Consider the following 24,120-nt stretch of genomic DNA (forward strand, 5'->3'; position numbering starts at 1 on the left):
CATATGCCAAAAATATATTTATTGTAAAACTAGGCAATAAATCATAATAAATAAATGGTAAACAATGACTACAATTACTAGAAATTTACGTGTAGAAAACTATATAACAACATAATACAAATAAAAACAACCAAAAATATATACACTCACGCCCAATTAATGATCTAAGATACGCATATTACCGGAAACTATTTTATTTTCTAAATTGGCACCTGACGGAATATCGATCCTCTCACCGTGATTCGCAATTATAATTACAGTTCCCTGTAAAATATAATAAAAAAACACCCAACACTAATAAAAAAAACACTTACCTTTAATGATACGCCCCTGCCAAATGTAACATCTCCTGACACGGTCAAATGGTCCAACTCGATCAAATCCGGAATGGTTGCAAATCGCCCCAAAAAGTCCTTCACTTTCGCGAAATGATTATCCCCTAACTTAACTAGTGGCGTCGTGGGAAACATCCTTTGAGGCGACATCACTAACGACCCATTTTTCAGACTGTACAAATTACTCATGACTAGAAGCAAATCCTGCGTTTTTTTCACTGGCAAAAATCTACTCCGAGGCACGTTTATGCCAATCCCGGCCTCGAATGATTTCATCGCCGCCCCGACGGCCGTCTCCAATTGAATCACATTCAAACCATTATTCAAACTTTTATTATTGATAATGATTTCAAGACTGAGGGAATCTTCATTTAAGACTCTATCAATAGCTACAAAAAAAATGTAATGTATGTATTGCATTTAGACTAGTGACATACCGTCGAGTTTTGCCCACAAGTTATTCGTATTGAAAAATTTGAACGTTTTAACCGATTTGAAGTCGTCGACGTGTTCTTTGGGCACTTGGGCGATTTCCAACAAGCGTAGTTTGTTTTCATATTGGATTAGAGTTCCGCCCTAGAAAATTTATACAACAATTACTTAAATTCAGTTCCGCGATTGGTTGTGATAAAACATTTGTAAACGTAATTTATGACTTGTCATTGTCAATTATTTGTAATTTATTATTTTGCAACTATTACAAGACCGAATCATCTTTACTTATGTAGAGGATGAAATGTTCAACGTCGCTATTTTCGCACTAGGGTAGCAAAATGATAAAAACTTATGTTCATGACTTGATTTAATAACGTAAGTATCGATTTTTTTTGTGATACTAACCTTGACATCAGCCCTAGTTTTATCAGTAACTTCCATAACGAACTCATGTTGAACATTATCTTTCGGATTCAATAACATATTAAGAATATTCAAATCGACTGTAGCTCCTAAATTGTCAATATTTGAAATAAAGCAATATTCCCTCCCTTCTTGTATGAATTTGCGCAAAAGTCCTGAATTTTTGAAACTTTGGTAAAAATCGCCGTGCCCTGGAGGATACCATGATTCTAAGTCGTTATGAATATCGATTTTCTTCGTAATAGGCATTAGAGTGTCTCTGTTTATCCTAGGGTAACACGATTGGTTAAATGTGTGTATTTCCACTTGAAGATTCTTGTATTTGCGGATAACTTTTTGTGTATCTTCATCCGTGTTGAAAGAATTCATCAGAATTAAAGGAACATTAACTTTGTAAGTCTTATTCAAGTGCTGAAAGAGTGAGTTTAGAGCAGATTTTGTCTGTTTGTGGTCCTTACTTCGATTTGTTGCACAGTTAAGTCAAGAAAAGTGAGTTCGTTCCTAACCGCGATAACCGATTTGGGCCCGTGGCACCCCATAGACGTCCCGAGCCCTCCGTTTAATTTAACAACTACCAATTTATTGAGCATAATGTGTATAATATCTGCAGTTGGCGTTTCCAGAGTACTGTAATCTCTAACAGCATCATTAGGCAACTTCTCAATTTTATCCCAATCAACAGAAGGTCCAGTTTCTTCGAGAAACCTTCCAAAAAGTGCTGTAAATCCATCGAACTCTTTCCGGATCTTATCCTTTTCATTGTTGGGCGCTGTCGACAGAAGTTTGTCCAATTCTTTCTCCAGGAGGTTCAAAGCGTCGCGTTTGGTGGCTTCCAGAAATTCGCGGGAGCCGCTTGAAGCCCTCGAATGGCCCCGGACCTATATCAACAAAAATAGAAACGTCAAAAAAATCGGAAAATGGTTACCATTTCGAGCATTTTTGACGCGTTTATTAGGTTGCTAAGTTTATCACTGGTGATGTTTCGGCCTTGACGGATTGTTAAGTAATTGTTTCGGTACGTACCCGTTCCAATAGAGTGCTCATTGTAAGTGTGTGGAAAAGCGACGATTACTGAGTCGTTCCCGATGGCCACTTGTTTTATATCCTCTAGTTGATAAAATTTTCGATAAGATGTTGAAGAGGCTGAACTATTATTAGACTATTTGGTTCATTATCGTTTGTTTGAAAAGAACAGCATGGATAAACAAAAGTGATATTGCAAATTATGTAAGTGGTCATTTACAGCACGCACATGACTTTGTGTTTATATTTGTGTTTGGGTTTATGTGGTCAAAACGAGACGAATTTTTGCCGAGTAATCAGTAGTATTCAAAATGGAACCATAATCGGTAGAGACACTCGAGATAATTATTGTCATCCACGTTTTAGATGAATAATACCTATGTAGGATAGAAAAATTGTCCTCGGGGTCAAAAATTAAATTTTTATAGTAAGTATGTATCTTATTGATATTTATAACATTTAAAATAATTTTTAAATGCATACATTTTACATACATTTTAAGAAAACAGTAGCAAATATCCAAAAAAACTTGGTCGTTTTTATTTTTAATTTTATGGATTAATGAATTAATGAATGATAAACACAAAGAGCCTTGACATGTTATTTTTATGTAGTTATTACTGCATACCTATGTATTATTCAAAACTTTAATTTAGACAAAATAAAATTTCGGCTAAAATTCACTGTGTACAATAAATAGGAAAAAAGTTTCCTAATTTTGTCTTAAAAGTTTTTGCAGTCAAGGAAAACTATTGCCTTTTGTTTTAATAGAAAGGCGTCTGCAACGGTATATTATTTTAAAAAAAAATTAAGTAACTGTCCCAAAATCTGAGCCGCTTATTTTAATTTGAAATGTGTTTGAAGAATAAAAGAAAATAACCGAATATAGTATAGATCTACTAGTAAATATTCAATTATTCATGTATGTACGATTAATACGGTATGCGACCCTGTTGAAAATAAATGATTAAGATTAATTAATTTAGTTGAAATCATTTTATTTATAAATTTTAAATCATAATACGCAGCCCTTTCAGAGAGTGTGGTGATACATGTTTATAGGAAACTTTTGTCTTAAAATTGAATATTCCATCACCTGTAATAATAAAAATGGAACAGTCTGTATATTGCGTCGTATTATACAGGGGATGTCCCACGAGTAATAATGAGCCTGAAAAAATTTTGGAAGCAACTAACGATAATGTGGATATTAAAATATTTTGTTTTTATAAATTAAACATAGTGAACACACAGCACCCTTCCTTCAACTTTAATTTATAAAAAGTCAAACCTTTGAAAATCTGGTGAAAATTACTAAAATTTTGCCGAAAAGACCAACAAGATTCTCATTTATGAAGAATATTTTAAAAACGCTTCGCAGACTGCATGTTTCTATCCAGCGCGATATCCAAATAGACGGAGTTTCTAAAACTGGAATAGTCATTTTGACTGATAGAAATTTTTCAAAAATAAAAATACGATTGCTATGTTTAACTAATTAAAACAAAATATTTTAATATCCACGTTATCTATGAAATGTAATGTTGGTTACTTCAAAAAAAAATTAGGCTCATTACTACTCGTGGGACATCCTGTATGTATGTAATGAATGACAGATATCGATATTGAAGCTTCGGCTGAGACACCCTACATTCTCAAGTCGAAAATAAGTAAACATTCTGAACACTTCACCCTTATTACCGTCCTGATGATGAAAAATGTGCAAACGTTTTTCAATCAACTGTTTCAAATGATTGTATTCAAAATTCGTCTCCAGAGTGTATTTTTAGAATACATTATTTATTAATGACCTAAATTTCTTGGTAAAATATGGAACAATAAATAACTTTACTGCTAATGTTAGTGATTTTTTATTTTAAAAAACAATAGAAATATCTTAAAGAAAATGATTAAAAAATTGTAAAATAAGTATGTTTGTACCTATAAAAGTCAAGTAGTAAACCAGATGAATAAGTTAATTTCAGTTCCAAACGAAAAATGCAATGTAGTTTTAGTATTCTAATTCTCAGAGGCAGTGGCGCACCCAGAAAAAAATGCTGAGGCCAAAAAAGCTTACATTATATAAAAATCTGGTGTGAACATCACACAACTTTCCTTATCCTTATTCCTTACACGCGAAATAGATCATTTTTTGGTGTCTTGCAGATATAATTCGTCCAGAAATGTAAAAATATAGGTAGGTCAAATTTCAGCCACTTACAATACTTTGCTGATCCTATAAGGATAAAAAAATATTTAATTTACAAAGTATTATGTAGGTATAATACATTCACGCTGCTGTTGCCGCTAAGCCATAAACCGTACCCCTTATAAATCTTCATAATCACCTTCAAACCGAACGCTCGTGCCTGTTTCTTTTGTTGTGAAAATCGAGCGTCCGGACCCGAAAAATGTCATTTTGCGAAAATTACTTGAATATTGTGATTTTAATAAACAATCTTGCTCCAATTATTAAATTACAAATAGATAACTTTATTTAAGAAATGTATTTTGCAAGTATACAGTATGTTCCCGGATTAGTTTACAAGAAGAAAAAAAATTTTACCTTTGATTTAACGCCAAGACTGAAAAGAAAAAACATTTTTAGCTTGACTTGACTTTTAAGGTTCTTTATCTACAGCTTTCAAAAATCAAAATTGTAGAACTAGTTTTAAATGCCAGAATTTTTTAATAAAGTGTGAATTCTGAACTTAATAATACATTTTATAATAGCCAGTCAAAAGGAAACAAATTTTTACCTTTGACTTTACGCTCAAAAAGTGAAGGAAATACTTTTTTTCACTGAGTTCAACTGAAAAACTATTTAAAAAAGTCCACCACGTTACGTTTAAGAAATATGTAATTAACAAAAATACAAAAACCGCCAAAAAACATATTAAAAGTGAGTTATTTTACTTGGTTTTATTATACTTTTTGGATCAGTTTTCTTTACAGAAATCCAACAGTAATCTACTAACATATTATCATCCCAAAAACCTTCGTGTCGATCTTGAAAACCCTTCAGATCTTGATGAAAACGCTCGTCTTGTTTGTCACTCATGCTCCCTAAATTTTTAGAAAAGAAGTCCAAATGCGAGTGAAATGTTTTTAAGACCTATTTAGATCCATATAGTAATAATTTTGCAACAATTTGAATTTAAATAAATTTTAAATCGGAGGCAGAACGCAGGAAAATTATCGTCTGTAACAAAAAAAGTGTGACGTGATAGAAAAATTTAACAATTATTTTTGTTTAATTAAAGGTAAGTTAACATAAAAATAATAATTTCATTAAAGGTACATTAAACACCTTATTGTTTGTAGACTATAGTGTTATTAGTTATTACAAGCTCAAAATCAAGAGAAAAATTACATTTTCTTTCCACTGAGTGAAAATAATGAACTTTTAAAATTGGTTTCAAGTGAAGTGTATCCGGACCAACTTCCTAAATAAGGGTGTTTCGACATATTACCTGCTCCCCAACTAGTTAGTCGGAAACACTATTGCAACAAAGCGCAGTGTGAGCAGAAAGTTAGACTGGTGAATAGTTTTATCCGGGTGTACCTGTCACCCTCGGCTTCGTTATATTGCTTAGCGGCAACAGCCTCGTGAATGCATTATATGCACTTACAATATAAAGATTTTGATTTTTGTTTCTCTATAAAACTTGTAAACGTATAAATATGCATACATATGCGTAAAAAACTTTGTTCTTTTATTTTAACTTATACATAGTTTTGTAAAGGTCTTAGGAGGCCCTGGCCCCATCCCCGCCACTGGTCAGTAGAATTACTATTATACCATTATTATAGCCAACGGTGATGAATTGGTAGAATTTTTAGTTTACAGTAATGTAAAGACATCAACAGTATATCTATGTTAACCGACATTTATTTGTTACATGTTAAAAGTTAAAATGGTGACTTTGAAACCTTGAAACGTTTTGATATTTTTGTTTGTCAAAATGTTGAATTACATTATGTGTAGGTACCGACATTTATTTGTTACATGTTTAAAACCATTATAATATTACTTTGTAATCGTTTTTCATTATCTATTTTAAACAATGTCCAAAAATACGATTTAATTTTGCATCGTAACCTCGATTACAGGAAACAATAAGGTACCTACTTTTTCACAGTAATACGTTATCAGATTTAGATAAACTCATTAATTATTGCAATACAAATTACATAACTTATCACAAACTTCTAAGTTCGCTAAATTTGTGAGAAAAATCGTTGATGAAGGTGAGTAAATTATGCTTGTTAGCTTTTTACTAGCTAAAATATTAAAACCGTACCTAAACTAATTTCGCATTTTCTTGAAGAGAAGCAAGCTCGAAGATTTGTAAAAAAAAAGAAATATGTACTACTAATTTTGTTGATTCTTGAAGAATGAGTAACAAATTTGAGAGGTGCATGGTAATTAAGTTCACAATCATGAAGTCCTTGCCACACTTACTAATTATTTAAATACAAATACAAAAATACATGAAAAATACCAACAATTGTGCTAATTACGCTACTTCAGAGTTACAACGAATAAAAAATTTTTGATGACATTTATTACATGTAATTCGGAGGAAACCCACAATCCTGTTTTTTTATCAACATACCTACATTATTACAACGTATTTAAGCACAATGACATAAACCATTCTTATGACACGAATTTTTAATTGTGTGTGTGTGTGTACAATTCAATTAGATACAACGCCTTCTCTTATCATTATCAATTGTACTTAAGTATTTTTTCGTTCCTGATAATTTTTAAGGACTAATCTCTTCGCAATGCCATTGTACAAAAACCCAGGTTACCCAATTGTTAAAAAATATAATTCCCACAAAAACCAAAACCACGGCCGTGGAAATTGCGTTAATATAAATCAAACAAATCGTACTTATCGTAGCGGTAGCGGAATCAGTCGGAAAAGTTCAGCGGTCGCGAAAGGTCGTCAAAGGACATCGAGACACGACTTCGTAAATAAATTTCCGATAACCCTAACGATACTTAAAACAATAATTAAATACTCACTTTTTTCTCCTGATCGACCATGACCTTAATTTTCTACGACCGAAAAGTGCCAAGACGAAATGACCGATTTTAATGTATTTCCAACTCTGCAGGTTAGCAACACATTGCGCAAACTCTAACCCCAGAGGCGTACCCAGATGACGAGCAAAGGGTTGCCCCATTTTGCCCAAGGCAAGGTCGTCAAAGGTAATTATAATTAACAATAAAACCAAAACAAAACGTTTTATTTATTATCTTGATATACATAATTCTACATATATTGAATTCTAAGGATTCGGACGGGGGTCCAAGGAACTGGGGATTCCCACTGCGAATTTTGACGAAGATGTTGTGAATAATTTGCCGAAAGAGACCGAACCTGGAGTCTATTTTGGATTCGCCCAAATTGAAAATGGACCAATTTATAAAATGGTCATGAGTGTGGGGTGGAATCCATTTTATAAAAACACCAAAAAGTCAATGGAAACTTACATTATTCATAAGTTTGACGAAGATTTTTACGGGAAAATCCTCAAGGTCCTCATGCTTGGGTATCTCCGCCCAGAGAAAAATTTTAAAAGTGTGGAAGATTTGATACAAGCTATTAATAACGACGTTCTTGAAGCTGAAACAAAATTAGATGAGGAAGAATTTGCTAAATATAAATCTGACCAATTTTTTACTTCTTAACAAGAAATAAACTATTATTTCTACTTATTAAATAAGTATTTTAATTAAAGAAAACTTTTTTGTTCACTTTTTGTGCAAATACTTTCTGAAATAGTTTTGTTGCGTTTTAACAATTTTTTTATACAAATTAAAAATAAAGGTTGCATTCACCTTCTCTTATTAATTATCTTGAACTAATTTTTTTCGAAATCCAAATCACTCAACTAAAATAATATTTTCTGCTAGTAACTTTCTTATTTAAATATTGGCAGACGTTTTACGGTTTTATTTTTAGGTTATATCTGTCGATTTGACTTTGAAATAAAGTTGTATTTTCAAAAACCGATGCAATAATGTCATTGCGACTCGCAAATTTTGTCACAATTCGCCTTCTTCAAGTAGGTTACTCCTTCGTAGTTGAAGTTTATTTTGAGGTTATGTTTTAGGACAACTTTCCCCTTTTACTAGTTCCTCAGTGTCGTGAAAGACATACCAAACATTGGGATCCCAAATGGAAAAGCCTCCGGCGTCAAAAAGTTATGAAAGTCGACTTGCCTAAGTTTCGCGAAAAACCAGAAGACCTAACTGAGGATCAAATGCGTGCTAAATTAAAAGAGCATGGGCTTCTGCCTCCACGCCCGTGGGTCGAAAAACCATTTTTTATCAGCTCAACTGGTGGTATTTTTGAGCCTTATGTACCTCCAGAGGGGGACGGAAAAATCTCTCCAATTCATATGCAGGGGGCTAAACAGAAATTGCAGTTTTTGGAAAAGAAGTCAAAAACGATGATGGCGATTAGAAAGATACGCATGTTTGAGGAGGAGTTTGATACAACGGCGTTTTGTAAAGAAGCTGAGGAGATTTACGTGAAAATGCACGAATTAATGGCAAAAAAAGATTGGGAGAATATCACAGATTATGTCACTGAACGGGCATATCCAGAAGTTATTCACAACGTGGAAAATAAAACGATTCACTGGAAGTTTATTAAAAATATAGAGTTACCAAGAGTTGTACACGCGAGGTGTACTGATGTAATAACGAAAGAAAATGTTTTTGGCCAAACCACAGTCAGATTTCACACTCAACAGGTCATATAAGTGATTTTTTTACTCGATTTTATTTTAGTAACATTGTAGATGCTGGCAGTGTATGACCGATTCGGCCGCTTGATGCACGGTAGTGAAATAATCGCCAAGGACGTTTTAGAATATATAGTGTTTGAAAAACACTTAGCCAACGTTTATGGCAAATGGCGAATTCAGGGAAAAATCATCCCAGATTGGCTTCCACCCAAACAACCATCAGAAACCACTTACATTAAGCCGGTTGAGGAAACACCCCCAACACTACCAGCCGAAGTACCACCTGAAGAAAAGGAAATCTCTAAAGAAAGTAGTCCTTAAAAAACATACAAAAAATATATTTTAAATTGTAATATACAAATTTCCAATAAATTATCAGTTATTTATACAGTATGATACAATTAGACAAAGCTGCTCGATGGCTGTTCTAGATACATTTTCTTATCACTTGCGCCCAATTCTTTTTTGTAGTATCCATTCTGACCCCAATTTGGCGGTTTGATAGGAACGATTTTAGGTTTCGGGGGTAATGGCGGAGGTTCACATTTGAGACTGTCTTTCTTATTTTCAATAACAGTATTTTCCAAACTTTTCGATGGCGAACTTTCATCTGACGAAAACTTGTTTGGCGAGTAAATCCGTAAATTATTCAATTTTTGATTATGATTCGTAAATGAATTATTATTATTATTATTAGTCAAATTATTAAAATCCTTAGGAATTATATTCCTGTTCTCATAATTATTCCGTCTGAGGTCACCATTTTCGACATAAAACCGGCTATTCTTATCTTTCAAAAAATCAGGAAGTTCGAAATTTATTTCAGTCCCGCGTTGATCCTCCAATCGCGACCTTTGCGCCCTTGTCAGACCCTCGACCAATTCTGAAACAAAACACTGTCAAACCCTCCCTAGTGTGGGACAAAACAACACACCATCACTTTCGCTACAGGCCACTTGTAATTTATTGACTCCAGTTTTCCATTTTGCTATTAGAGGCTTTTTGACTTGTTCTCCCGTCACATCATCACTACTTCCCGGAGGTTTTATCTTCATTAGGGATTTCTTCTTTCGGTCGTGGAGACCTGAATCGCGTCTCAAAAACCTTCCGAAAATCCCAGATGAGTGCTCCGAGCCCCAGTCTTCACTTTTCACCGACCCTTTATCAGATTTTGCTTTGAGAAAAGCCGAATCGGCTTTCTCTTGAAGAATATCTTCGAATACTTGATTGGTTATCTCATCGAGCTTCGCTTTCACATTGTTGACTTTAATAACAGGATTTGTAGGTGCGGTTTTCTCACAATAAGTGATTCGGAGTCGTTTATCATCAATCGAAGTGACCGACAAGTGAATATCCACGGCTTCAGTGTCTCCAATCGTGACTTTTGCGTGATCTAAATTATAGTTGTATTTTTGCAAAATGGGACGTAAGACCTCTGCAATGATTTTTGTACATTTAGATTTCACCGAAATGACTTTTTTATTTGGAAGGTCTAGTTTAAAAATCACTCGCTGCTCGATTGTTACTTCACAGCCGGCTAGTTTCATCGACGGTTCACTTACGTCAAGTGCCTAAAAACAAACAACAATCACGATAAGGTATTGTTTAAAGTCTGAATCAGAAACAAAAAATAAAACTATGTATTATGATGTGAAATTTTTTGTTTGTTATTACTAAGAAAGCAAAACAAATCATTGCGGTTTGTGTGATACTAGTTCAGTTTTCAAAATAAAACACTACCTTTTGGTGTTTGTTTGTGTAAACTTCGAACGCTGAATAAACAATTCCTCGTTTATCTAATAGTCTAGTGACCAACTGTTGAATACTTTCGGTTGTTTTGATTTGTACTACTGTCGTGCTTCCGTTACTCAAAACTACTCTACAAAGGGGGCCTCGGGCTACGGTTGAGGAGGTTTCGTCTTGACTTCCTTTACTCAAATCCTGAAACAATGGAATTTTTGTCACAAAACAAATTAATATTTAATTTTAATGATGGACAGCTCATTACTTTTTACGAGTTTTAAAGTCTTATTTCCATGTACCCACCTGTGTGGAAGTAATCGCCAAATCCAGTGACGTCAACGACGATTTACTACTATATGTGTCACTCCCGCCCCCCAATTTCCCATTCACACTCTCACAACTTGTAACAATATCACTCCTCTTTTGACAATACTCGGATTCGCCTCGGTCTTTTGATTTTGACCGGTTTTTTCTATGCCATGGCAAGAGTGACTTCCTTCTCCTATCTTCAGCATTACTTAACGACTTTTTTAATTTCGTAGGAGTTAAGGGTTGTAACAACAACCCTGAATCAATTTGTGGCTTCTCTAATTCGCCGGCAAGACTTTGTTTATAAAGACTTGATTTCAAAAATCGTGGATAGCTATCGAACTTCATCAAATTGAAAATTTGCTTTTGTGCTTGGTCAAAAAGCGTCTCGCTGGCTTCTTGTAGAGCTTGTTCTGTACAATGGCGTCCGTGTGAATCCACATTGACCCCTTCGGGGGCCCCCACAGACAGATGTTGCTGGTAGATCTTCTGGGCTTCGGCAACTCGAGCCGGACCTGCCGGAAAGCGCCGATAGCGTTCACACGCAGTCCAAAAATAAATATTTTCGGCACTAAACTCCTTTTTCAAAAATTCCTACAAATGAAAAAAATATTCTCAAAAAATCTTAAGCCTTCTTGAGAACTTACAGCAAAAGTGTGGAGTCCTAGAGGATCCTCGAGGAGTTTCTCGAAGGACGAGGCCCATCCGGCGGGCCCTTCCGACTCCTTGGGGCCATTTTTTTCACACTGTAAGTCGAGATAAAAAAGAGTTAGTGACGGCATCGTGGGAAAATGGCGTCGAGTGCGGCCAGCTGCCGGTCCCCTCGAATTACATCTCAATTGGCCGCACCAGACGCTTAATTGGCTTTAATAAATGACGAATTAGTTAGATAGGGGGGAGCGGGGTCATTGATAACAGATAAGATAAAGGCATGCAAGTATACCTGAGGGGCTACGTCAGCGAGAAGCGAAGCAGGACGTCGGGGTAATCGCTGGGACCCTCCGCGACGGAACGAGCCGTTGATGCGTTTGAAAGGAGGGCGGAGCGCCACCACCAGACCCGTACCGATACTGTTTCCATCGCTACACCACATGCAACCCCAATTAGTCTACTTAAAGTAAATTCAATGCGAGAGTTGACAATTATCGCGGTTTGCAATTTGTGTTGAGATAAATAATTACAATAATCTAGACCGTACATTCCGCCAAGATAATTATTGTGTTGATTTTTTGTCTTGTAATGTTTAGTGTGAAAAAATATTGGGTAATTCGAATACCTACAGTGTAATAAAGTTTAGAATGAGTAATTTCATTAAGGTAGTAATTATACTCGTATGAATCAAGCAAGAAATAAGTCATGGTTTGAAGTGAATTTACAACGGTTCCAGACAATGTTACTCAAGACAATTATTGTTATTTGCGATTATTGAAAGTTTAAATTAAGCAAGATCATGATTCAGGTCAGTCATGATGCGAACACTGTAATTTTGATTGGACAAGCTGTAAAATTGTGCCCTTGGCTTGTTTACATTGTTTTTATTTTACAAATTCACTTACAAAATTTAAAAAATGGGTAATTTTATTACCATCAACTACAAACATTGTATCTATAGTTATTTATAAATTATAAGTCTGGAAAAAAACTGCGTGCATTCGGATATCTACGGTGAATTTTTTTCGCGTAGTTAAGATAATTTTTAACATTTTTGAAGAGCGACGTTTTAATTAAAATAAAACTAAAATTAAGTTAATATTATTACATTACTTGCATCAAATTGAATATATTAGTATATGTCTATAAATAAATAAATAAATATTATGAGATCTTAAAGTTATAATCATGATCTGACATTCTGTATTGTTTTTAAAAATAAATTATCTGTCAATAAATAGATCAAAATAAGATAAACCTGTTTTCCAAAAAACAGATAAATTCTTAAATAAAGAAAATTAAAACATTCATATGTGTGCTGCAATCTGCAATGTGTAATTCCAAAAATATTTTTCTTTTACAAACACTAATTACTGTAAGTATATAAGTATAAGTCATAAAGATGATGAATTGCCCTGAAATATTGTTAGGACTTTTTATAATTGAAATATCAGAAAAAATCGATTAAAAAGATGATTTAATTTTCTACTTATTTAGAAGAACAAAGTAAGCAAAATTTTTACATTTTTCATATTCATATAACATAATTAAAATTATATAAAAAATATTAGGTAACATCGTTGATATTTGCGACAACTTAAATAATTTATTAAATAAATAATTACGTAGATATATTAATTTAAAATTTTGGTTCAATTTTTTTATAGATAAAAGATATTAATCAATTAATCAATTAAATAATAAAATGCAACGTAGAGTGATTTTTTTGAAAAAGAAAATTGGAATTTGGGTATTTGTAAAGATATCTAATCGTAAAATAGTTATTTACGTAACAAGTAGGATAAGGAAGCCATTACAGTAAGAGCGCGACGAGTGCGTTAGCGCGAGTATTGCAAAGCTTCTATCCTACGTCTTACGTACAAAACTTTATCTACGACTGTAAATTGAAAAATTATTCAGTTTTTGTTTGACATTTTTATGACGTTTTGAATTATTTTTTTGACAATCAATAATTTTTCATTAAAATCAAACTTCGAACCAATTATTCTCCTTTGAAATAAGCTTTTTCAAAATGCAAACATCTTGTTGTTAATAAATAATTGTGTTATAATAAATCATGTAGATAGTTCTTATTAAAAAAAATAAAAGTTTTGCTCGTAAATTGTCTAATAAAAATTAATTTGGTAATGAGAATGAGTGTGATCAGAGAAAGTTCTTATCCCACTCAAAATGAGTAGAAAAAGTGACATTTGTCCCATAGTCGTAGATAATAATAGTATATTAAAAAACAAGTTTCATAAGACCAGTCTTGAAACACGAATCCAAATTCAAAAAATGGGTGGCGCAGCCACAAGAATGAATGCTTCAAGGTCTTATAAAACGCGTTTTTTATACAATTTTTTGTAATTTGCCGTGTAATTTTAAATGATTTAGTTGCCTTTTGACTATTAAGACGTCGCGTTCTTTAATATGTCTATTAGAGAATCTAAATGGAGGCAAATTACAAAAAAGTATTTAACCTAACCTGTTTAAAAACCGCAAAATTTTCGGTATCTGATATCTAATAGCAAAATCTAAAACTATTTACTTTGCTTGTAGTTGATAAATATACCCGGAAATTATGTTTACAAATGATTTCTCGTAGGTGCGACTTTAAATATTTGTGAAAAAAATAAGGAAAAATCATCTTTATTCAAGTTAATTTAAATCACATAATATGAAATAATAATATAAAACAGCACGTGTCATAACAAGCCGACCTGAAATAATCCATGAGGAGTTATTTTTGCATAATCCTCAGCTACTGATTTAATTAACAAAATTAGCCACTTTATATGGGAGATTGTTTATGTTCATACAGCAGAAATAAAACAATCACGTGATATACAAGTGCACATAGTACCTATGTGAAAGGGATTTTTTTAAACTCACCCCGTTCTTTGATAAAATAACTCACAAACGATGTGATTGTAAACTTTCGATAAGGTATCCATTTAAAAATTCACATAAACTCTGTTTGTCGAAGCTCCATTAGGAAAAAAATACGAGCGCACCTATGGCGATAAAGTTGCGCACTGACTGCCACAAAAGGTGAAAAAACGAAGAGGTGCTAATCTAATCTACGTACAAATTTACACGTATGGATAAACAATAAACGATCATTTGGGGCCGAAGGCCACCAATTAAATCACTTATCCGACAAATGCATAAATAAAATAAGACAACACTTTCGTTGCTATTATTTTGTGTTTGTCTTGGCTTTTCTTGGCTTTGAAAAATCCTCTTGATTTATCATCTCCTGACGCGTCCGCGAATCTGAGTAATGTTATTAAATTACGTATTCTGTCATTATTGTTTCCGTTCTTGAAACTCTCTTATCGGAGCAACAAGTGTAACAGCATTTTCCCACAATTAATTCAGATTGATTTATTTTATAACTCACCGAAAAATCATGGGATAAAGACACAACACTGAAACACACCCGGTTTGAGTTAATCGAGTCGAATGAATGAAAAGTGCGGGTATTACAACGGATGTAAATATTTTAGGGAACAATACAGAAATAATCTAACGTCATAGTCTGAAAGGCAACAGTTGGTACATGGAAATAAATTAAAACGGTCGAGTCAGGTGCCTTCAAAACAGGTGCAAAAATGTTATGTTCTGTCATACTATTTCTCCACGAAAATAAATATGAGCGATATCATAGAACACCCACATCGGTTTCTTGGCTTGAAATTGATTTACTTTCGAGTACTGAGTAAATAAAGAGACGTTACTGATAATATTATCGGTGCAGTTAAATACTTCCGTGAGATTTTTATTTTTTCACCCTCTCTGTAGTTCCATTTTGTCGGTTACTGCGGAACTGTGGAGGAAGTGAAATAACATTTTCATTCAAAAACTTACTCACTTTGAAACGGTTTTATTCAAACAAACCTAATCAGCGGCTGGTAATTTTAAACCCTGAAAATAGTTCCTTGACTGATTTGATTGAATAGACTTTTTCCTTGTAGGAAAAAATATTTTAAATTAGTTTATGAATTTGAATATGTGTAAATTACTTTTTACCTTTTAGTGGATTTTTAAAGGCATCATATTTTTTTAGAACATCATGAATAACTCTGTGTACAAAAATAAGAAAATTGTAAATAATATCGAAATCAATAATTTTAGTAATATGTTGTAATAGTGATATGAAACTAAATATGTATGTAGATGCTATTACTTAGTGATTGTTTTTTTCATTAAAATTCTATAGAGAATAGATGACAACCAGCTTTGTTTAATTACAGTAATTGTTGAAACAATTTAAGACAAATTAATTTTTTAAAGACTATACTTTTTAATAAAATATGTATTTAATATTCAAAAAAAAATTGTTCTCATATATAAATTTTAACCTCCATTTTTATTACTTCTGTTTATAAAGTCGATAGTCTAGATTCCCCTTATACGTAAGTATATCTCGCAAAAACGTTAATCGTTCCACTCAATCTTGTATGCATAAATTCTCAGTTTCATAGCACCCCATTTGTGTCACTTTTATAACTCATTAAATTTCGATTTTCACAATAGCGTTACACAATCTAACCGATATTCAATTAGATCTCTTCATAAAATTACTTAACACGTATTCAATTTTTCTGATCCTGATCCAATCTACCTATAATGAATCACGTGTACCACCGATGCATTATTTATAACCAATTATGAAAAGGTGTGACATTAAGACCAAATTACCGAGGGACTCTCTGACGTTGGTAGTGCGTAAGCACCGTCATAAATGGCATTAATTGCTATTATTTGTTGAAAACGACATCATTTCCTTTCGACGAAAACATTTTTTCTCTTTGAATTTGTTGTCCTTGCGGTTTCACCTGCTGTTACAATTTGCCTTGTTTAACAACAATGTTCACAGTTTCCCATTAATTAAAACACGTTCAAAAAAAAAAAGGAAAGTAAAAGTAAAAAAATCAAATGTGTTTTTTTCAAACCGGCTTGACATTGTTTCACAACATTCAAACTAACTGTACTAACGCGTTCACATTGTAAGCGCAATTAGTACAATTGACTCTCATTAACCGTAAATACCGACGGTATTAACTCGGGGAAGTACTCAGAGAAATGCAACAAAGTATCCGTTATAACATTTAATATGAGCTTTTATTTTAATTTTTTTCTAATTAGTAGCGAGGTTGGGACGATGAAACGAGCGTTCATCGACAAAGGACGGCGCCAGTTTTCTACGTATTTTTAGATTATCATTGAAGATGATGGACAATCGAGGCGTCTTAATACCAACCCCCACACAATCATGGATAAATAAATTTTTATTCAATCCAGTTTTACCAATAAACAAACACTTAAATTCATATTCTAAGTAGGCAGAGATTTTTTGCTCGAATTTTTGTAGCATGGTTGATGGCATTGACGTAACAATTGTCAAAATTAGAACTATCGGAAAAATACAACTTTTTAGAAATATTTGTTTTATGAGAATTGGCAAGTTTTTAAATGTTGCCAATTAAAATTAACCTTAAATGTGACAGATGATATGTTGGATATGGTTTGACCTTCATTGTCACCAAGTGTGAACAAAAATCATGGCCTACTCTAATTAGATAATTTATATATTTCGTCTTAGATGTAGGTACAACAAAAATAAAACAATCGCAATTTTCTAATCTCTAACCTTCTGAAAAAAAACTGATATTATTGTCGTCCAATAGATTTTATTTTCTTATAGAACATTTCATATACATACACTCAAATCGCATATTACTTTAATATTTTTAGATTGGTAATCCATTTACAAAAAATTACAAGTACATACATATTTTATGTTAGATTGATGCCACTGTCCAAAATTAGGAATTTTTATTTTACAAACACTGAATACTTGGAATATAAATGAACAACCAATAAGGTTTTAGGTACGGATTTTTAAAGATTTGGTAAAATTAGATTTTTACGGTTTGACAACGTGGAAAAAACAAAATCAAAAATAGACAAATATGTTTTAATAGAAATTTATTAGGTACCACAAATAAAAATAAAAATATGTATATTACCCTTAAAATTTCGGAAAATAAAACCCTTTTAAAAGCCCCAGTTGTAAGCATGAATAATTATTTTTAAACAGTGACTTTAATTTTTCGAATATTCACTATTATCATTACGAAAACTTTCTGTTTAAGAATAATTAACAATAGAAAGTTTCTCTCAACATCTGTTAAAAATAACGTTATAAAACAAAAATATGGAACATTTCCTTTGTTATGTATTCAATTGAACAATCTTTTGATGAATAAATTATTTCCAGGCAGTGATTGGAAAAGTTTCGAATTGTTACCATTCCTTTTTAATTACAGCACGATGTATTTGATTTCATTTAATTACGCTTTTATCCAAATCGATGTAAGTACCGTTATGTAACACGACCCTAAACCCCTGCAAAATATTTATTTAATAAGTTATTGAACTGTTACTCCACGCGTTGTGCCCTAAACTTCCTACAAATTTACATGAAAAACATGACAAATTGTGGTAAAAGTCATTTCCTTTCGAGTACTCGAAGAAACCGCAACCCGAAAAAATGACACACCGAATCACAAATATTATTTACTCTTTGTGACGCACTCGAAATCAAAATCGTCAAAAGTTTTATGACCCGTGAAAATTCGCAAAAAGAGATAACACCTGGCGTCAATGATCTTTATCACTTATCAATAATTAGCACACAATTCCGGGATTTGAATCCCTTGGACAAGTGCACCCGACTGTAATTACAACGATATCATAAATCTCTCACAATTCATCCGCTTTCTAATAACTTTCAAAGACGGAAAAAATTACCAGCGCCCTTGAATTCCCATTGGAGTTAATTAAGCCGTCAACCTACAATCCCAATTAATCCCGTGAGTAGTAATTATGACCGACTTACAGGCATATTTCCATGACTGTACTAAAATCGGCGACACATTTTAACACACACATGCCATGTTTTTAGATTGCTTTCGCGCACAATTCTAATCTCAACAACACACCCAACAGATTCAACGCTACTGAGTGACCGTCCAAGTTCGTTCAATTTCATTGAGAAATTGCCCGAGTGGGGATACGAGGAATCTTTATTTTGCAATATCGGACAAAACACTTGAACTAAATACCGAGATGTTAAATCGGTACAGATATAAATAAGCAAATAAACAAATAATAAAAAAGTAAATTTCTGCCTTTCTCCCACAAAACCGCTACATTCTGCTGTTTGTTTTGTTTCTATGTTTAACGACTTCCTTTAATAAGATGAGTGAAAAATTATGAATTTATTACGCTCTCGTTCGAGGAAAAGCGGAAGAGTTGAAATTTTAATAATTCAGCTCGTATGGCTTTATGGAAGCATTGTTGTCAGATTACATGCGTCACGAGTGATGTGAAGTATTTGAGTAATGAGTCAAATGTGAATAAAATTATAAATAGATTCAAGTTCGAAATTGTCCACCTACTTATTTTTTTAAATAAACTTTGAAATATCCATTGAGTCGGGCGAGAACACTTCGCATTCCGAAATATTGTGCAAACAATAATAAAAAAGTAGAAGCCCACCTACTCACTATTTTTTTAAATTAATTATTATTAAATTAGTTGTATCGTAATTTGTTACTCGAACGACGTTTCATGTTTCTGTGTAGGCGGAACATAAAAGTAAAACAAACTCTAAAATTGCTCAATACTCAATATTTGCTAACTGTATAAAATACTAAAAAAGAGAATTTAATAAACGCACGAATTATTAAATATTAGATGTAACGGTTCGTTGATGATGATTCCATACCATACAGGGACAATGTTACTATGGCAATTACGAGTAGCCGTTAGTCTAGGCATGGACAACCAATTTTACAAAGGCTTTAATATCGATAAATAAAAGACAAACTTTTAAAAACAACAAAGTAAATGTAATTAAATATTAATTAAAAAAAATATCAAAACATTTAATAATTAAAGCAAGTGTTCAAAATGCTTTCCTTGCAGTTCCAAACAATAACCCAAGCGATTTTGAAAACCCCGTCACTGCATTCCTGTACGAATATGTTCTTTCAGCTCTTCTAAATTTTGCATTAGTGTAAATTTTTATTTTTAAAAAAAGAAAACAATCGATAGGTGCCAAGTCTGGCGATCGTGGGGGCTATGCGATGGGACCCGATTCACTTTGGTGTACATAGTATCATAAATGGTATTAACTTTTTAAAGATGCACTTTAAGTTTCAAGACTCACACTTGACAAACTTGACACACAATTTTAATTTTGAATATTTTAACATCTAGTACCCATCCTGTAAATGCTTGAAATATTGGTAGCCTACCTATGAAATTGACCCGGTTTTTTTAACTGTATACATAGGGCTATGTATACTAATAAAAAAATGTCCCTGTATATTAAATAAAAAAATATATTCCAAAGTCTGTATTTTGTGTTGCAGAACACTCGGGGAAAACATTAAAAAAATAATAGTAAATAATAAAAAAATCGCAACCACTCATTCACAACTTATTAATCCATTAATTAACAGATAAATTAAAAATAACTTTCTAAAACTTGAAAAAAAAAATTCTAATTAAAAAAAAATATTAAAACGTAACTTAATATCCGCTTTAGTAACAAAGAGAAAGCAGGTATTAATAATTGTCTTTCCGAAGTTTCTTTGTGTTATTTTTATATTATTTTTTGTATTGTTTTAAAAAGTTTATAACAATTAATATTTTTTTTCAAACAGAAATAGGGAGTTTTCTTAACATTTTGCATTTAGATATCTGTCGACTCTGCAACCTCAAAAATCACAAAAACTACTTCAACTTCTACAAGGCTAAAATTACAGATTTGTTAGTAGGTAATTCCCCCAAAACTACTCAAATTTCCCCCAAACATTCTTACCTCCATCCCATTCCTCTGCATCCTCACATCGGGTTCACTCTGCGCAATATTCCTCATTTTCCCCTGTTCATTCCACCTACACAATTCTTGCAAGCTGCCATACCCATACTTCTCAACTGTATCAAAATTATTCAACTCCTCGCAACTGTGATTGGGTTTAGACAATCCGTAAACTTTCGGACTCAATTTATAGTTCATAATGTTCTCCTCAAATTTATCCAAATTATCGCAACTGTTCACCATCTTATTCTGCCTTTTCAACTTTTTGCTTTCAAAGAGAAACATACTGGGTGCTTTAAAAATCCCCTTTAAGTCACTTTTCGAACTATGAGTTGAAATATTATCGACCGAACTTTGAAAATCAACATCTTCGGACACTGAAAGTGTCTCTGATGATTTTGATTCGGGGACTTTCGTGTTGTCATCAGAACTAGTCGGTGATAGCCCCCTTGTGACCCTTAACGGCCTATCGAGCATCGCCCGACAAGTCAACCGGTTGTAAATATCCCCGTCGTTGTTTTGTTTCGTCAAAAAGTAATTGTCATTCTTTCCCAATACGTTCTTAATATTGACAGACCCACACGCTCGGATGTTATTCAAGTTATTCAGTTGCTTCGACTTGATATCCTGAATCTTATTAGAAATTTCGTTATTTAGGGGTAGGTCTAATGACTCAAGAGGGATACTCGAGGCGTCTATTCCAGAAGGCCGATTGTTGGTAGCACTGACAACAGGAAACGGCCTATGAGTCGGAAATTCCACTACCAGGATCCGGTCGCTGATATTCCCACAATCATCTCGGAATCCGATCCCGGAATCGGAGTTGCTCGAAGCACTGGGTTGAGGAGAGTTTGCCACCAGGGGGCCCAAACTAGCCTCGTCATTTTTAGGGCTTTCGTTATTTTGTAATTTATACATTGTTTGCACGAGATTTACTATGTACAGGGCGTTTCGAGGAAATTCAAGGCAGCTTCCTGTTATGACGTCAGCCGTGCAAGTAAATTTAAAGGTGTCGGCTTTTTTGGCATGGACGCTGTGGTCCACGATTTTTGGATCAATCATAAAAACGTGACAACTATTCGAGATTTCAATTTCCGGTTCCGTGTTGTTGAATTTTTTGTCATCGAGCCATTGAAAGTGTCTGAGATTTTCGGTACTTCTCATGTCGGAAACGGCACTTGTTACCAACCCAAAGTAACGAGATTCCCTATCAGCGGTGCTTCCGATGTAAACTACCCGATTTGTGGGGTATATGGCAAGAATATGGTTTGAAGAATTTTTTAGTGTTAGACAAGTCGGGAATATTGTCATTAAGACAGCTGTGGGGGCCCGTTTTTCCTGCCTCAATTTTCTTATGCAACTACAAACTGTTTGCAGTCTCGAATTTGGCAACAGTTGTTTGGGCATTTCAATTGTCCCCAAATAGCCTACCAGAGCTTTATATTCGACGGGCCCCGCCTCGTCTTCCACTGACATTTGGTTCGAAATATTGAGCAAATTTCCCGAATTTTCATCATTGTATTTGATATTTTCGTTGTGTTTTTTCGTGTTCTCACTCGGGGACTGCTTATAGCACCTGTGTGTCCTCGGCTTGTGCATATATTTGGGTTTGCGGGCCCCCATCATCCGACTCACGTCCAACTCCTCTTCACTACTATCTGAGTAATAATTCTCCGCTATGGTCATCCTAATGGGCCCCACACAGTTCCCGATGAGGTTAACCACGGCATCGTGTGTAATTTTCGATACAGAAATCCCGTTGACAGATATGAGGAAGTCGCCAGCCCGGAGTCCCGCATGATCCGCTGGAGAATTCGCCACAATACACGACAAAATGCAGGGTTGCTGGCCCGAGATGGTGAAGCCAAAGCCGTTAGAGCCCCGCAGCACTTCTACGGTCCGAATGCCGTAATTGGGGCGCTTTTTTCGCCGCCGACTGGGGTGCATTTTAGGTTACGAAACACAAACACGTAAACACTGGGGCGAACGGCCCTTGCCACACGTCACAGCTTGATTTCGACAGTTTTTAAATGGCAGTTGGAATGCGTTTTCCCTCTAGCGCCAAATAGGCGAACTGACGAAGACATCTTTGTCCCACCAGAGAGAAATTTCGGCCTACATTCCGAAACTGGTTTGTTTATTGAAAAATGCAAATTATTTGAGAATGACTGGTGATCGGGGGAGATGCTGGAACGGAGAGTCAGCCATAATGAAGCCGAAGAAAGTCATAAAAGAGAGATCTCAATGATGAGTCAAGCAGCAAGCTGTATAATTTGTTCTTGCACCATAGGTATTTTGAAGTTTTTGACAAAAATTCGGCAATGATTGATTAAAGTTACCTTAGCAGGATTTGTGTACCAGCTGAAAAATTATTACATTAATAAAAACTAACTATTTTTTAACAATAATAGTATTATGGTCATTTGCTTTATAGGCAGCCAACAATACAGAAACGCCATCAAGAAATAAGCTTTCCAGTTGGTTTTATAGATTTGGGTATACCTACCGCTTCACTTCCGTAGACCAAAGGCTAAGAAAAATTGTTTTTTTATAAATTCTTCTTATTTAAAAATATCTATATATTTTTTTTGTAATTTGGAATGGTAAATCAGAAGAAAGAAAAGATGGCAATGGCGGTCAAAGCAGCAAAATCATCTTTTCCCTGAAGACTTGTTTCTTACATAATAGGTATAGGTATGATACAAGAGTCGTTTGATATGGTATCTAAATAACTAAACTGCTAAATAACTAAATGTGTGTGGCAATCAGTAATCACTTTGGCAAATCGTAGGTATACTCGTTTTCATATTAATGTGCATCAAAGTAGTCGTTGAAAGGGATCATTTTAAGGTGGCAACCATGCGAAAATTCAAACAATCCTAAATTTCCTAAAAATTATTTTTCCAAATAAATGTGTACCCCAGGTAGCATAAAATAATTAAAATCAACATAGACTGGCAATCTTAAAAATATTTGTCATCACTGATGTGATTAAATTTGTTCTGAATGATATTAATGACATTTTTTTGTGTGAATTGGCCTTTAAATTAAAGATGCATTTAGACTTTTATAACCTACTCGATGCACATAAATATAAAAAAGAGTTATTTATATGCATTTTAGACTAATAAGCTTGTTGCAGTTTTTCAGAAACAATTATCATTTGTTCTATCAAAAAACGGCATGAATACATATGATTCTAGTTTATCTATCTTAATCACTAACTAACTAAAAACGTTGTAATTTTTGAAAGGGTGAACAAACTAGAGAAGATTATCTAATTTTCCAAAATTTGTAATCGAGTTGGTATCCCAATATGTATTATTTTTTGCATCTTACAGGCGCAGGTCTCGTAAAATTATGTGAAACATCCTGTACATTTTCCGGATATACAATCTACATTCTAAAAAAAAAAAACGGGAAATGTAAAAAAAATTAGAGTTTTTTTTCTTTCAATTTTTCATTAATTAATTATTCGTACTTTTAGGGCATCTCAAACCCACCTCGCGTTTCAAGGTGCGCTCATTAAAA

The 24,120-nt window shown here is 33.6% G+C and overlaps 4 protein-coding genes across 8 annotated transcripts; 2 read left to right on the forward strand and 2 right to left on the reverse strand.

The window, feature by feature from the left end:
• Positions 1 to 2: 2 nt before the first annotated feature.
• On the reverse strand, positions 3 to 7,371 carry LOC123011595 (UTP--glucose-1-phosphate uridylyltransferase). Of its 3 annotated transcripts, none has more exons than XM_044409110.1 (6): positions 7,255 to 7,371; positions 1,652 to 2,071; positions 1,176 to 1,604; positions 773 to 911; positions 315 to 724; positions 3 to 264 (listed from the first exon to the last, which is right to left on the reverse strand). In XM_044409110.1, the coding sequence occupies exons 1-6, from the start codon at positions 7,273 to 7,275 to the stop codon at positions 157 to 159; spliced, it is 1,527 nt and encodes a 508-aa protein (XP_044265045.1). In that variant the 5' UTR covers positions 7,276 to 7,371; the 3' UTR covers positions 3 to 156. The 3 variants fall into 3 exon arrangements, with proteins under 3 accessions (XP_044265045.1, XP_044265046.1, XP_044265047.1); XM_044409111.1 differs by lacking the exon at positions 7,255 to 7,371 and adding an exon at positions 2,217 to 2,583; XM_044409112.1 differs by lacking the exon at positions 7,255 to 7,371 and adding an exon at positions 2,119 to 2,145.
• LOC123011601 (riboflavin kinase) lies at positions 2,230 to 8,082 on the forward strand. Of its 3 annotated transcripts, none has more exons than XM_044409118.1 (3): positions 2,230 to 2,420; positions 7,347 to 7,440; positions 7,526 to 8,082. In XM_044409118.1, the coding sequence occupies exons 2-3, from the start codon at positions 7,392 to 7,394 to the stop codon at positions 7,921 to 7,923; spliced, it is 447 nt and encodes a 148-aa protein (XP_044265053.1). In that variant the 5' UTR covers positions 2,230 to 2,420; positions 7,347 to 7,391; the 3' UTR covers positions 7,924 to 8,082. The 3 variants fall into 3 exon arrangements, with proteins under 3 accessions (XP_044265053.1, XP_044265055.1, XP_044265054.1); XM_044409120.1 differs by lacking the exon at positions 2,230 to 2,420 and adding an exon at positions 2,497 to 2,643; XM_044409119.1 differs by lacking the exon at positions 2,230 to 2,420 and adding an exon at positions 6,343 to 6,467.
• Positions 8,083 to 8,155: 73 nt separating this feature from the next.
• Positions 8,156 to 9,377, forward strand: LOC123011597 (probable 39S ribosomal protein L45, mitochondrial). Its single transcript, XM_044409115.1, has 3 exons — positions 8,156 to 8,300; positions 8,349 to 8,993; positions 9,042 to 9,377. The coding sequence occupies exons 1-3, from the start codon at positions 8,256 to 8,258 to the stop codon at positions 9,306 to 9,308; spliced, it is 957 nt and encodes a 318-aa protein (XP_044265050.1). The 5' UTR covers positions 8,156 to 8,255; the 3' UTR covers positions 9,309 to 9,377.
• On the reverse strand, positions 9,305 to 22,701 carry LOC123011594 (regulator of G-protein signaling loco). The gene is made up of 6 exons (XM_044409109.1): positions 20,590 to 22,701; positions 11,687 to 11,785; positions 11,034 to 11,633; positions 10,728 to 10,928; positions 9,922 to 10,558; positions 9,305 to 9,870 (listed from the first exon to the last, which is right to left on the reverse strand). The coding sequence occupies exons 1-6, from the start codon at positions 22,534 to 22,536 to the stop codon at positions 9,389 to 9,391; spliced, it is 3,966 nt and encodes a 1,321-aa protein (XP_044265044.1). The 5' UTR covers positions 22,537 to 22,701; the 3' UTR covers positions 9,305 to 9,388.
• Positions 22,702 to 24,120: the final 1,419 nt, after the last annotated feature.

The sequence above is a fragment of the Tribolium madens genome, unplaced genomic scaffold (assembly GCF_015345945.1).
Source record: "Tribolium madens isolate multiple individuals breed KSU strain unplaced genomic scaffold, Tmad_KSU_1.1 Scaffold_91;HRSCAF=231;Tcas5.2_LG7, whole genome shotgun sequence".
Lineage (NCBI taxonomy): Eukaryota > Metazoa > Arthropoda > Insecta > Coleoptera > Tenebrionidae > Tribolium > Tribolium madens.